The following is a 14,363-nucleotide window of genomic DNA, read 5'->3' as shown; positions in this document are numbered from 1 at the left end:
AAAGGCGAGCATGCTGTGGTGTTTCATACCTATATTGCTCCACGTAATAAAGTACTGCACATCCAGTCCTATTACTGTCAGGTTAGATTCTGTATAAAGTAATAGAGCTATTATTGTAAACTGGGTCACTATATAATATTCGTAGTTTTAAAAGCATCTAAGAGTTATGCTCTTACCTATTGCTTCTACAGGTTTGCATGTCTCTAAAGTCTACCCAGTTCAAATTATCAGGTGTCCGTGTTCGTCACCTGCAAATCAAAAGTCCGAATTAGCGAGTATCCTAATTGAGTTGTAAGTGTTATATTAACACTAACAAAGGTCGCGCTTTATCATATAATGGTTCGGAGTAATCTCACCTCTCGTACAACATTGTGTACTTCGGAACGCGTTTCTCTCTCTGTTCTGGCGTCCTAGTGTGGCGCCATCTTGCTGTTCTCATTTGAACTCTCTGAGGTTAGCGGCCGCCATTAAAGTAAAACTCGATCTTCGTATAGCGAAAAAATCGCTATTCCTATGTGTATTAAGAGTGTAATATATTAAATTTAAAGCGGATTGCGTCTATGCAATTTACTTCGTAATTATCGAGAGTAAGATATTTATTGAAAAATAAATCCGTAAACTATTTCTAAAATTGCAAAATATGTTGTTATTGATTAGTATTTATTGTTAATTACATCAAACGTAAGTTAAAAGAGTTGTTTAACCGTCGAAATTCATGTATTATATCGTGGACCTCTGTCAGAGTGTTACTGAATTATCGACGCCATCTTAGAGTGGTCTTAGGGCGATATGTCTGCAAATAGTAATATTCTAATTCTAAGCATAATTACCCAATGTTTTATTCCAAATATTAAGATAAGATCGTGTTATGTTGTGATGTATTCAAATAACATATTTAGCAATAAGACGGCCGGGTTCCCGATTGTTATGTGTGAAGGAACATAGGGATTTATACCCACCAGCATCCCATTTGAGGTATTAGTGGCCGAATACAGAGCAAGGATATAGGAGAGTTAGAGAGGTTATGAGTATGTTTCAGAATTGATATCTACATGTAAGATAAAACATGTGAACTACATTATATTCTCAATCTCAGTAACAGGTAGTATCACATATCAAGTTTAAGTCGCCAAGGGTCATATTACAATTTCTAACAATGAGAGAATACAGTTTCAATAACCTTAAGGCTATAGCAGATTCGGTCATCTCATTAGTCAAAGTATACAATCTAATACATAATAATGCATAATTACATTTCTTGACATTCCAAAATACATTAAAAATTTTATGTTACAGAAACATGTTATTCATTTCCAAGGAAGAATTCATATTCGTGGTCAACATTTAAACCCATTTCTACAGCTTTCAGTTTTATCATCCAGGTTACTTCCTTCCTCCTTAGTGCTGGTATTCTGTTTCCTCCTCTAGGGTCAGATTCTATATGATCTATTCCATGATAGGTGAAACAATGTTTCACACTATCTAAATGGTTTCTGATTAAATGAGCCGAAGTTGGGTACCGGGTATCCCCTTGTTTAATGGCTCTAAAGTGTTCTGACATCCTATCTCTGAGCCTTCTTTTGGTACTCCCAACATATATCTTTCCACAACTGCATGCAATAACGTACACAACAAAGGTTGTGTCACAATTGATAAATTGTTATATATTAGTCTCACCTGTATCATTATAGTTGAAACTTACTACTTTTTTCTTTGCCCATCTGCATGGAGGGCATTTACCACACTTATAGAACCCTTTGAATTTTGATAGCCAGTCTTTGTTGACAGATTTCTTGGGATAGCTAGGGCTAAGTATATTGGCAAGTGTCAATCCTTTCTTATATGTTATAGAAGGATTAGGGGTAATATAAGGTGTGATATCTTGATCTAACAACAATAAGGGCCAGTGTTTCTTGAAAATTTTGTACAGTTTGGTGCTTTCAGTACTGAAGTGTGTAATTAATCGCACTTTAGCCTCAGTATCAGGGGTTATTTTGTCAGATTTAACCTTTAGCAGGTCTGCTCGTTTTGCTTTCTTAACTCTTGATAATGCTGTATTTATAGTTTGTGTATCGTAACCTCTTCTCTCAAACCGTACTGTCATATCTTTGAGATTCCTGTGAAACTCCCTGTCTTGGGAGCAGTTTCGTCTAGCTCTTATCATTTCACCGTATGGTATGCTATTCAGTTGACTTTTAGGGTGACAGCTCTTGGCGTGAAGTATTGCATTACAGCTGGTTGGTTTTCTATACATTCTACTCTTAAGACGACCTTCCTCTACAAATAGCTCAATGTCTAAAAATGTGATCTTATTATAATCATATAGAGTTGTAAATTGCAGATTGTAGGGATTATCGTTTAAATAGTCAAAAAAAACTTTAAATTGCTCAACTGATCCTGTCCATATTAGGAGGCAGTCATCGATGAATCTGCCCCAGTAATGTATATACTGGATCCATTCTCCGTTACTGGGACCCCAGATTCGCTCCGCCTCGTACCATCCCATGAAGAGATTGGCAAAAGACGGAGCAAATCTGGCTCCCATCGCTGTACCAAGTCTTTGACGGTACCATACACCATCGAAAAGAAAGACATTATTTTTCAATACCAACTCTGTCATTTTCAGTAACATCTGCGAGTGGTCATTCAGTTCTGCTGATCTTCTGCTTAAAAAGAAATCAAGTGCTTTAATTCCCTGATCATGATCTATATTAGAATAAAGGGATACCACATCTAATGTAACTAGTAGCATCCCTTCTTTCCACAGCATATCATTAAGTAGATTCAACACGAACTTGGTGTCTTCTACAAAAGAGGGCAAGTTATATACAAATTCTCTCAAAAATATATCTATACAGCTAATGTAACTAGTAGCATCCCTTCTTTCCACAGCATATCATTAAGTAGATTCAACACGAACTTGGTGTCTTCTACAAAAGAGGGCAAGTTATATACAAATTCTCTCAAAAATATATCTATATATTCTGAGAGATGTTCTGTAGGCCACAAATGCCAGAGACAATCGGCCTACCTGGCGGTCTGTCTCGGCATTTGTGGACTTTAGGTAGTGTATAAAGACATGGTGATTTCGGGTAAATTACTTGAAGGTATAGGTATTCGTCACGGTCTAATAGGGATAAGTCATACCAGTCCTTAACCTGAACATTGATAGTCTCAATAAGAATCTTCATGGGGTTTGTCTCAAGTTTAGTGTAATAACGTGTGTCATTAAGCTGAGTAAGGACATCTTTTTTATAGTCTATGGTGGAGGAAGTCATTAAGGATTGTTATGCTTGTAGGAATAGTGACAAGTGCAAGGTGGTTCATGAGCCGCCATTGGGGTGTGTGGAAGTCCCTGATCGTCCGTGGGTGAAATTAGCGTTGGATTCCTTAGGTCCAGTGGAAAGAGTTGGTATCAGAAGCAGATTTTTGATAGTTCTCGTAGATTATCATAGTAAATGGTTTACCATCAAGCCTGTTGAGAATATCACGTCTGTGAAGGTGATTGAGTTTCTTAAAGAAGTATTTTTGGAAGAAGGAATTCCTAGTCCGTTGGTTACTGATAATGGGGTGCAATTGGTGTCTACTGTGATGAAGAAATTTCTTGAGGATTTAGGAATTGAACATATTAAAGTAGCATTGTTTAGACCACAGGCCAACGGTTTGGTGGAAAGAGTGAATAGGATAATTATGTTTATGTTTATGTCGGTTTATATAGCGCCAAGTCACCGACGGGTCTCAGGGCGCTTTTGACCGCAATGACATCACAGCTCGGGCAGCAACAGGAGGCGAGCTAGGTCTATACTGAGCTCAACGCTGTTCTAAATAGGGTTGTCTTTAGGGCTTTCCTAAAGCGAAACAGGTTTCCTTCCTTGCGAAGAGCTTCCGGCAGCTCATTCCACATTTTGGGCAATAGGACCGAAAAGGATCTCCCTCCTTTTGTTGCTAGCCTGAACCGAGGACATACAAGCAACTGAGCCTCGGAGGACCTTAGGCTTCTTTCGGGCCTGTATATGACTAGTCTTTCCTTGATATAGGAAGGGGCTTGCCCATAGATGGCCTTGTGGGCTATGCAGAGGCTCTTGAAAGCCGACCTTTGATAATATTCTGTTATCTTTGGCTAATGGATTGGTTTGGAGAGAAGAGTTGAACAAAATGATGTGGGCGCATCGAGTAACTTCCCATTCTGTCAATGGGATTTCTCCTTTCATTGCTTTGAAAGGAAGGGAACCTACCACTAAAGAATCTCCCATATGGTTGAGAAAAAAGGATCAAATTTGGGTGGATTTCGAGTGTATTGCTGAAAGAATCAAGGTTTCTCACGAGTATAACAAAGAAAGGTATGACAAAAGGAAAGGTGTAAGAGTTGTGGGAATAGATAGTGGTGATTGGGTTGTTGTGAGAAAAGCAGGGTTTGTCAGAAAAGGAGAGAGCAAATATTCCCCGCCTCAGAGAGTGGTCAAGGTGATGGGATCTGTTGTGAAGTTGGATAATGGGAAAGTTTGGAGTGTGGGTAGCTTATGTAAAATCAATCCTCATTCTTCAGATTAGTAGTTATTTGTCTGCTATTGATGTTTATGTGATATTTATGATGTAATCTGATCATATTGTCATTGTATTTTTATATATTTTAGAGTTGTATCATTTGCTATACTTATATTGTAATGAAACTGTGTTCTCTTGTTTTATCATTTGTATTACTGTTATGAGGGAGAGATGTGTGGTAATGTCTTCTTTAAGATAGAATTTGATGATGTTGGAAGTGACATCACGGGGAGTTCTAAAGGAGAGCAGTGTTAAGCTGAAGGTTACTGTTGAGCTGTATCTTGTATTTCTGAATAAACAAAATCTACAATCAATAATTTTAATGTGATTACTACACTTTTCTATTAATCATGATCGGGTGAAGAAATGCTTTTGAGTTCTTGCATAAAGACGGTTTCAAAAGCGTTTCTAGAGAGATGGAACGCTATCCTTAACAAGTGCAGTCTGGACCTGATACTACTAATTGTTGAGGAATTGTCAGGGATCTTAACTGAATTGACGCATGAGATTACCACCATTGAAAACGAGTTAAAAGAATCAATCACCCCTGAAGAACTTACTGCAACCCTCGAAGACATCAACAAACAATTGGATAGACACACAAAAGAAATCAATGAGCGTAAAATACGCAAATTTCGCCGGGACACCTTGGATTATAAATTAGGGGAGGTGTACACGTGGGCGGATGTTTACGCCCAACGCCGTAGGAATAAACCATTCAACCCCAACACTGACACCTCATCCTCCGGGAGTGATAACACCAACCGCCCACCTAAAAGAACTCCAGCAGGAGCACCGACCTTTACCGCTTCATCCAGCGAAACACCCTAGACACACAACATTGATTTAACTACTACTGAGCCTTTTTTAGAGACTGGCCCAGACAGAACCGATGACCCAGACTGGGCAAAAGGGCAGGAAAAAGACAACGAAGGCACCCAACAACCTCCGAAGACCAAACAGAAAACCAGGAAGAATCGCTAGTAATCAACATTTCGGACACCAACCTCACTAGCCACGAAACAAGGATTCTCCAAAAGGGCATGTCATTCGTCCCTACAAGCAACACCAACCTTCTTGAACTAGAAGTGAGCACTTTTAAACTCACTAGAAAACTACGGTTGAAACACTTCTTTGAAAACGTTTTAGAACCTCCAAAGGACCCTAAACCAGACCAACTGTTGGGTCTACGACCTTCCAGCACATTTATGCCTCCTAGTAGTCATAAAAGTATTGACACCTTCGAGACTCTGGTAAGACAGGACATTTCTAAAATCAATTGCAGAAAAAAAAAACGTAAAAACATCACCAATAAAGATATGGATGCCTTAAGAAACCTTGCCAAGAACCCTTCCAATAAATGTTTGAAAGCAGATAAGGGGGGCGCTCTAGTCATCCTCAACACGCAATTGTACAATCGACGAACAACAGAACATGTTATGGATTCCAATATTTACCTACCACTAGATGGGAATCCCACCAGTGAATACAAAATGGAACTGTCTAAAATCATCGACAAAGCAACAGTGGATGGCACCATTGATGACAGGACAAAAAGATACTTGATAGTAGAACACCCCAGGAGCCCCTCTATTACAATGTTGCCAAAAATACATAAGAATCTCATGGATCCTCCATTTCGCCCAATTGTCTCCACCAGAGGCTCGATACACAAACCAACCGGCAAATTCATTGACCGACATCTGCAACCCATGGTTTCATGTTTACAAAGTTACATAAAAGACACCACAGAGTTCTTGAACAAACTTTCATCTATACAATTCAATGAAAACGAAAAACTAATTTTATGTACAGCCGATGTAAAAAGCTTATACACCTCCATTCCCCATGAAGGAGGGATCAATGCAGTTGAACAAGCTTTACTTCAATCCGACATCAGCGACCCTTTGAAATCCTTCATCCTGGAACTCATGATATTTACCTTATATCCTAGTTATTTCACGTTTGAACAGAAATGGTACCTACAAATGTCTGGAATGGCTATGGGCAATTGTGCGGCTCCTACCTACGCTAATCTATACATGGGCAATTTCGAACTCAATCACATCTACATGAATAAAAACTGGATGAACAATTTTAAAACTCTACGTACGTTACATTGACGATTTGTTCTTCATTTGGAAGGACTCCCAGGAAAATCTTGAACTTGCAATGACAGACTTGAACACTAAAGATGATCGCATCGAGTTCACGTGGAACATCAACCACCAGGAGATAGCATTCCTAGACGTCCTCATAAAAATCACCTCTCATGGAATTCAGACAGACCTATTCCGTAAACCCACGGACCGCAATAATGCCCTACTATTCAGCAGCTTCCATCAAAATTCCTTGAAAAGGCACTTGCTATACAGCCAGATGTTAAGAGTAACCCGCATAGTATCTGACTCCGATACCAGAACGAACCAAATCAAATCCATGGCATTGAGATTTCGAAACAAGAGGTTACCCAGATGAAATACTTAAGGAGGCCATCAACAGAACTTCTGCCACTTCTCGTTCTGAAGCTCTTCAGAGCACCACCAAAACCGACAATCAGAGGATGGTCCTTGTCTCAAGATATATCCACATCCAGTAAATCCTATAAGAACATCATATTGAAACACTGGCGCATCCTTTCATCTGAACCAGACTTTGGGGACCTTTTTAAGGAACCTCCAATTTTCGCCTACACTCGACCTATGAACTTCAAAGAAATCTTATCAAAAACTACCACTACCCCGGTTAAACACACCGGTACACAACCATGTCACCACTGCAATAATTGCAATAACATCATTAGAGGCAATAACATTAATCATCCTATGAGAGGCTTTAACATTAAATTAAATGTAGACGCCACATGTGACTCCTCAAACCTCATTTATCTCCTCAAATGTCCTTGCGGCAAAATCTACGTGGGCAAGACCAGCAGGAAAATTAAGATCCGCTTGAACGAACATAAGTCAAACATACGTACAAAAAACACCAAATCCAGCGTGGCCATCCACTTTAATGAGGCCAATCACAACGTGGCCCAACTGAAGTATATGGTCCTTGAAATTGTCCCTAAAACTGAAGGAAGAGACAGCAATAAGACTCTCCTACAAAGAGAAACCGCATGGATGTATAGACTCCAATCACAGAAGCCATTTGGTCTTAACGACCGGACTGAATTATGCTGTTATCTGTAATGCCCAGTGGGGCACTTTATTGATACATTGCATCTCCGTTTTGCTGACTGTTTTTCTTTCACCTGTTATTTGCACCCCCACTCCACTTCAGTGTTTCACCCTTTCCTTCCCCTTTCCAAGATGGCCGCGCCACCTCACTTTCTTCCCAGCAGTCCTTCACCAGTTTCCACTATTCTTCCACTTTCTTTCGGAACTCCGCGTTCACTCCGCGAAGTTCCTGCATTCTGAACCCGACCCTTGCAGACACGCTTTACCAGCAGCGCCAGTAAGTTTCATCCCGACCCTTTCGTCTGGACAGTCTTTTCCTTTGATGCCTTTTCCCTAAACGGATTCTCCGTGATTTTTTCCTTACAGCACCACGCAGAGTTTTGAACATTACTACGTAAGCCTCGACACTCTCGAGCAGTTTGTATTACTTTCGTTCACCTTGTTCATAGTTTCCACACTTTTCACCTCCCTCAATGCTTACTGTATACTGCCGCCCGTTTTCATCACCCACCCCCACCCTCCTCGCATGACTGCCTTCACTCATTTTAATTCTTTATCACCTCCAGCCATTTTCCCCGCGATCATTTTGACCATACACCGACAACGTCTGGAAGACTAATGGAGTTTTTTTGTTATGTTTTTGAGGGTGCATGTGGTTGACCCACCTATACACTAATGTAATACTGCCATGCTGATGTTTTTGCATAATCATTGATTTGGGTCATTTTGTATTCTTTGTTGCAGCGCTCCTTGAGAAAGGACTTTCCAAGTCCGAAATGCATTGGAGCCTTTTCAATTTTATGATGTCGACAAAACTTATCGTTTGATGATTCATATGAAGGAAACATAAAAACGCTAAAATGAAAACCTTTAAATAAACCCTACAACCTGAACATTTGGAACTTTAATTGAACTTTCTTGGAATCTATTGTGTTTGTCAGCACAAAGAACCACACAAGTGTGCCCACAACAGAGATGCGCCTACACCCCAGTAGCGCACTCAACCCCTCGTACATCTGATTAGGTAATGGTGCAGGGATTCTGGTCTATGCTTGGAACCATAAAACATCAGTATGTAAGGACTGAGTCACCAGACCACCTCCGTATCAATGGGCCCGAGTTTGACTAGCTATAGTGCCTCCCTCGTCCTCCTAACCTTACCCGAGAAACAAGTGGATTAGCACCCCCAGAACACAAGACTTTGGACCCTTTAAGGACACACCCTTTCACACTCTCACTTGTCCACAGTAAGATAGCCAGGTGACACGAAGGAAGTTTAGAATGTTTATTTAAACTAGTGTGCTCTAAAATTCTGAGACATGTGCCACAATTGGAAAACAAAAGCATACTAAAAAATACTGTGAGCATGGTTAAAAATCCATATATCGTGAAACGCCGTCATTTTATAGAACAGAGTAAACTCTCCCCCTTCCCCCTTGCTAATGAAGTGAAATGATTATACATGGAGATCTCTGAGATTACTGGCGGACCCTGTACCTTAGCATTCACAAATGGATGTTCTACATCTCAACACGTGCAGTGCTCTTGTCTCGGACTTCTCTTCCATGTGTCTGTTTCTGCTCATCTATTTGACAGGATGCGTGCACATAAACAACAGCTGCATTCTTGTATTATTTGTAGGTGATAGTTCTTGGCCAGAAGGGATAACAAGGGGTATTGTTGTTTGACCTTGTCTGTGGTGTTCCGTGTGAAAGTACTATGTGGCACAAAGGCTAGCATGTTTATCTAGTAACGTGTGTAAAGGAAAAAAAGGCCTACAAAGTGCATAAATAGGCTAACATAAGGAAAACAACAATGGTCCACGCAGGTAGAACACAACAGTAATTGGAGCAAAAATGTTTGCTGAAGTTTCTCTGAGTAGGAGGTGAACTGATGTGCCCAGTGTGTGGACCTGTGATAGAGAAATTATGTTCTTCCGCTAGAAATGCAATGCAGACTCAGTGTTTCAGCCTGGGCTTGAAGGGGTTAAATTGTAGAGATATCTAGACAGTCAATCCATGAAGATCAGCAAATCCGTGTTCATGTACTTCCCGAGAGCTCAAAATTAAAAAAGATATTTAAACCTGATTGGACGAGAGATCTTTTTCTCCAGACCATTTCTCTTCCGTATAACCCAAATCCAGGTTTACGGACCCCCAAGGCTTGGATTGGCTAGCAGCGCAGAGAAAGATCTGTGGCTGCCGCCTTCACACCATTCAGTACTTGAGTCTGAGAGTCGTAGGAAATAGATTGAAAAGAGAAAGAAGAGGGCTAGAATAGCAATATCCTGTTCCCTGGTAGAGGTGGCACGATCCCCAAAAATAACATGTTTTAAAACTAGTCTGGGCCGCCTCCAGAGGGCTGGGTGTAGGGCTTGGTGAAGCCTCGCTGTGACCAATCCCCTCGGCCAGCCTCAGCCCTGTTCAGTGGATGCACCATATGAGCTAAATAAAAAAAACACATTCACTGGAAACAAAACAAATGTAACATGAAGTTATGTTTGGTTTTGGTTTTAAAATGTTAAGGTGTTTCAAAAAAACCTGTTAAAATCACTAGTTAACTAACCGGAACTCATCACGCAGTGCTTATGATCTCACATATGACATCATTCATGACATGTAAAATAACATTGAAGCCATCTCAAATTATATTACTGATGACAAGATGTATTAAAAGTTACTATAGTTTGTCTTGTTCTATTTTGGCAGCAATTTTTCATGTAACTATTTATTATTTTTGTACCTCTTTTTAGAATACCCCGCCATCTCATCTGCATTAGCACAAACCATTAAAGCGGAGGAAGACCTATGTCTTCAAGAGCAGCGAGTACCTGGACGAAGAGCCTCAGGTGAGCAAGAGCAATCTTTGAGAAAATGGTAAAGGACTTGGAAAGATCCCGGAGGGGGAATCTAGTTGTAATCTGCTGGATTCTCTAAAGTCAATTGGTGTTACATCTGACGTGTAAAAAAAATTGATTTGTATTTGGGGTTGGTGACTACCGCCTTCAAAGAATAATCACTAGTCATTTCAGAGTATATGTATATATGTATATGTATAAATTGTTTTGTAACACGCACTGTTACTTGGGAGTATCCTGGCGCGGTGGGAAAGAACAGAGGAGAACATACAAGGATCGTCTTATGTCACACTTCTAAACAGGTGAGTTTTTAGATTTTTCTTGAACTGGGCTACACATTGACTGGAACGCAGATGAAAGGGGAGAGCGTTCCAGACTCGAGCCGCTACCACTGCAGTAGACTGGCCACCTAGCCTGGTTCGCTTAAACCGGGGAAGGGTCATTTTAAACAGCGATGATGACCTAAGTATTCTTGTGGGGGCATAGAGAGTGAATCTCTTCTTTAGATAGACCGGACCTTGGTCATGAGTGGCTCTGAATGAAAGTACTAGAGCTTTGAAGAGAATGCGTTGAGGTACTGGGAGCCAGTGGAGGCTGGACATATGAGACCGAACGCTCTTCCATCTCGGAACGTTAAAAAGGAGACGGACAGCGGCATTCTGAATGACCAGCAGACGTTTGAACAAATAAGCGGGAATGCCGCTGAACAGGGAGTTCGCATAGTCTAGCCTTGCTAAAATAAGTGCTCGAGCAACAGTCTCCCTGGCCTCTCTAGGAAGCAGTGGAAAACATTTTCTGAGCATTCTTAGGGTAGCGAAGCATGTATTGTATTGTATTGTATTGTTATTTATATAGCGCGGTTGCTGCCCAGTGGGCGTCCAAGCGCTGAAGCATGAAGACAGAACTGGGAGTAACGGAGAGGATTAGTTTCTTTATATGGTCCTCAAACCTTAGATCCTCTCCGAACCAAATCCCAAGATTTTTCGCAGGGCCACCCATCACCTTAGGACAAGGGATATTCGGGGGCCACAGTGAATTCTTGAAGCTGAGAGGGAAGGAACCATAGAAAAGGACCTCCCATTTGTCCTCGTTGCATTTTAGCTGGGCCAAGGTTAGCCCGCGAAAAACAGAGGACAAGCAGAGCTGGACCGTTGCAGTGTCCAGATGGTCGTCTGGCCAGGTAAAGAGCAGCTGCGTATCATCAGCATACCCTATGATCTTAGCCCCATACTGTTCCGCTAGATAAACCAGGGGGGTGATGTAAATATTGAACAGTAGGGGGCTAAGAGTAGATCCCTGTGGGACCCCAGTAAGGAGTGATTTTGGCTCGGACGCTTAGGGTGGCATCTAGACCTGTTGTGTCCTGCCCGAAAGAAATGAGGACAACCAGGTCAGGACATTGCCGCCAACGCCAATAGTGGATAGCCTAGCAGTGAGGAGCGCATGGGGAACGGTGTCGAAGGCGGCAGAGAGATCCAATAAAATCAGGACCGCTCTGCCGCCCCCGTCCAGACACTCCCGAATTGACTCAGTCATCTCTACCAGTGCCGTCTCTGTACTATATGCCGCCCTGAAGCCTGATTGGGCTGTATGCAGAGCATTAGAGGTCTCTACAAAACGTTCTAATTGTCGAAAGACTACTTTCTCGCATATTTTAGCCAATGCAGGCAAAAGGAAAATGGGCCGGTAGTTTCCGTGGACAGTGGCATCAAGGCCTGGTTTCTTCAGAAGCGGCAGAAGCTTTGCCTGCTTCCATTTAACAGGAACCACTGCAGAGGAAAGAGAGAGGTTCACGATCTGGGTGACATCCCTACAGACAGTGCTAGCCTCCTCCGACAGTACCCGGGCAGGGCACGGATCGGAGGGAGAGCCTGATTTAAGGGACTGAAGAAGAGGCAAAACATCACACTCAGCTATCAACGAGAAGTTAGTAAGCTGTTGAGTATCAGAGAGGTGTGGCCTAATAGAGGGGTCCTTCCCTAGACTCTGAGCTGGTAACGCAGAGGCGAGGTCCTGCTGAATCTTTGCTATTTTGTCTATAAAGAAGTTAGACAGAACTTCGCACCATTCCGCAGAGGACGGGAGTATGGTGGTTTCTGCGGCTGGGGACACGAAACTTTTAACAATAGAGAACATTTCTCTACTGTTATTTTCCGCTTTAGCAATTCTCCCTGCATAATAAATCCCTTTTGCAGTTTTTATAGCAGCATAATAGTTTTTGTTGGGCTGTGCGTAGGGCGGCCTTTGCGTCCGAACTATACCCACGCCTCCAGACTCGCTCCAGCTTTTTACAACCCAGTTTTAACTCCCTCAGCTCAGGCGAGAACCAGGGTTGAGAGGGGCTGTGTCGAAACCTAGGTGCAGTAGCATGTTTGATGGACGCATTCGCCGCCTGCAGCACCCACCCATTAAAATCATCAACCGCCTTGTCCAACTCGGGTGTGAGCAACAGGTGAGTTTTTATAAGCTCCTGGCCAAATACAGCCAGGTTGATTTTCTGGGGGGTGGCTAACGGGCAGAGCCAGGGCTGATCTGCCTACGTTTTCCACCTCCCATGAGAATCTGACAAGGTCGTGGTCCGACCAAGTGACCTTTTCTACGCCTAGCGCCTTGATGGCAAAATTGGAAAATTAGAGCACACCAAGTCTAAAAGATGACCTCCGACATGAGTCGGAGACGTCACCCATTGTTTAAGCTGTGACAGATCCAAAACTTCCCCCAGTCTGCGCGCTTCCAAAGAATCCATGTCGTCTACATGAATGTTAAAATCGCCGACCAGAAGGAATTTGGGATAACTCAGGGTCCGTGGCACTATACATTCCTCCAAAGTCTCAATAAAGTGGGTGGCAGGGCCTGGGGGCCTATAAATCAGGGACCCCCCCCAGAGTAAAGTGGGGATTAATAATGAGGGAAAAATGGAGAACTCCCCCCTCCACCCCCACCTCTAATTGCTCAGATGTAAAGTGCCACTCATCCTTAAAAATCACCGCTAAACCCCCTCCTCTACCTAAAGGTCTATCCGCTCTGGCAATCTTAAAGCCTCTAGGGACAGCAAGTTCAATGGTCGGAGCACACGAACCATTGAGCCATGTCTCTGTGATAAAAAGGAGCTCAAGCTGGCCATCCACAAGTAAGTCGAAGATGTCAGCTGCGTGTTTTACCACAGACCTGGCGTTGATTAGGCTGGCTCTGATTATTGTTGTGTGGTCCGCACCTGCGCCTGAGCGCGGGGGGAAGGAGAGCTGGGGAGAAAGCCGCAGCTAGGGCATCCCGCCACGGCGCACTCTGGTCCCACCTGCAAGCAGCAACTTTGCTCGGCGGGGCAAACCAGTTTCAGAAGATCAGTGCGAGAATAAGTAATCCTGTGGGGCCCAGATCGCCCGTAAGGAAGACGGGCAGGAAGGCTGGCCCTGGGCCCGTCCGAGGCACGACGGGCCCTCATTTGGCGCTCCTTCGGCGCGCAGACGGCGTGCCCGCTGCGCGCTCGGGGGCTCATCACTATTTGAGGCCCAAGCCCCTCCCCGAGCTGGACCGCTAACTAGAGTCCAGCAGGGGTCCGGGACTACCTAAGATGGCGTCCGACCTAGCCCTCCACGACAATCGGCACTAGCAAGCCGCGGTGGAACGGGGCCCAGGGTGAACCCATAAAGTCACTAAATAAACCTGAGATCAGCCCCCTGGCAGCTGTGGCACAGAGCAGGCAGGCTTCATTTCGAGCAATGTGTTAATTCTTTATGCAGTACCAAAACAACAATAAAGTCAAAATTATGCTAATCCCA

The 14,363-nt window shown here is 42.9% G+C and overlaps 1 protein-coding gene across 1 annotated transcript in view; it reads left to right on the top strand.

Moving 5' to 3' along the window:
• The window catches only part of LOC147729461 (uncharacterized), a 153,564-nt gene that overhangs the window by 113,762 nt on the left and 25,439 nt on the right, over positions 1-14,363 (top strand). Inside the window, exon 7 of the mRNA XM_086954332.1 lies at positions 10,480-10,575. Coding sequence (XP_086810458.1) covers positions 10,480-10,575 — 96 coding nt within the window. The remainder of the gene's footprint in view (positions 1-10,479; positions 10,576-14,363) is intronic.

Source organism: Lissotriton vulgaris, chromosome 2_1, assembly GCF_964263255.1.
Source record: "Lissotriton vulgaris chromosome 2_1, aLisVul1.2, whole genome shotgun sequence".
NCBI classification, from domain to species: Eukaryota; Metazoa; Chordata; class Amphibia; order Caudata; family Salamandridae; genus Lissotriton; species Lissotriton vulgaris.
Note: the sequence above shows the minus strand (reverse complement) of the source record. Positions and strands in the feature narration are given on the sequence as shown.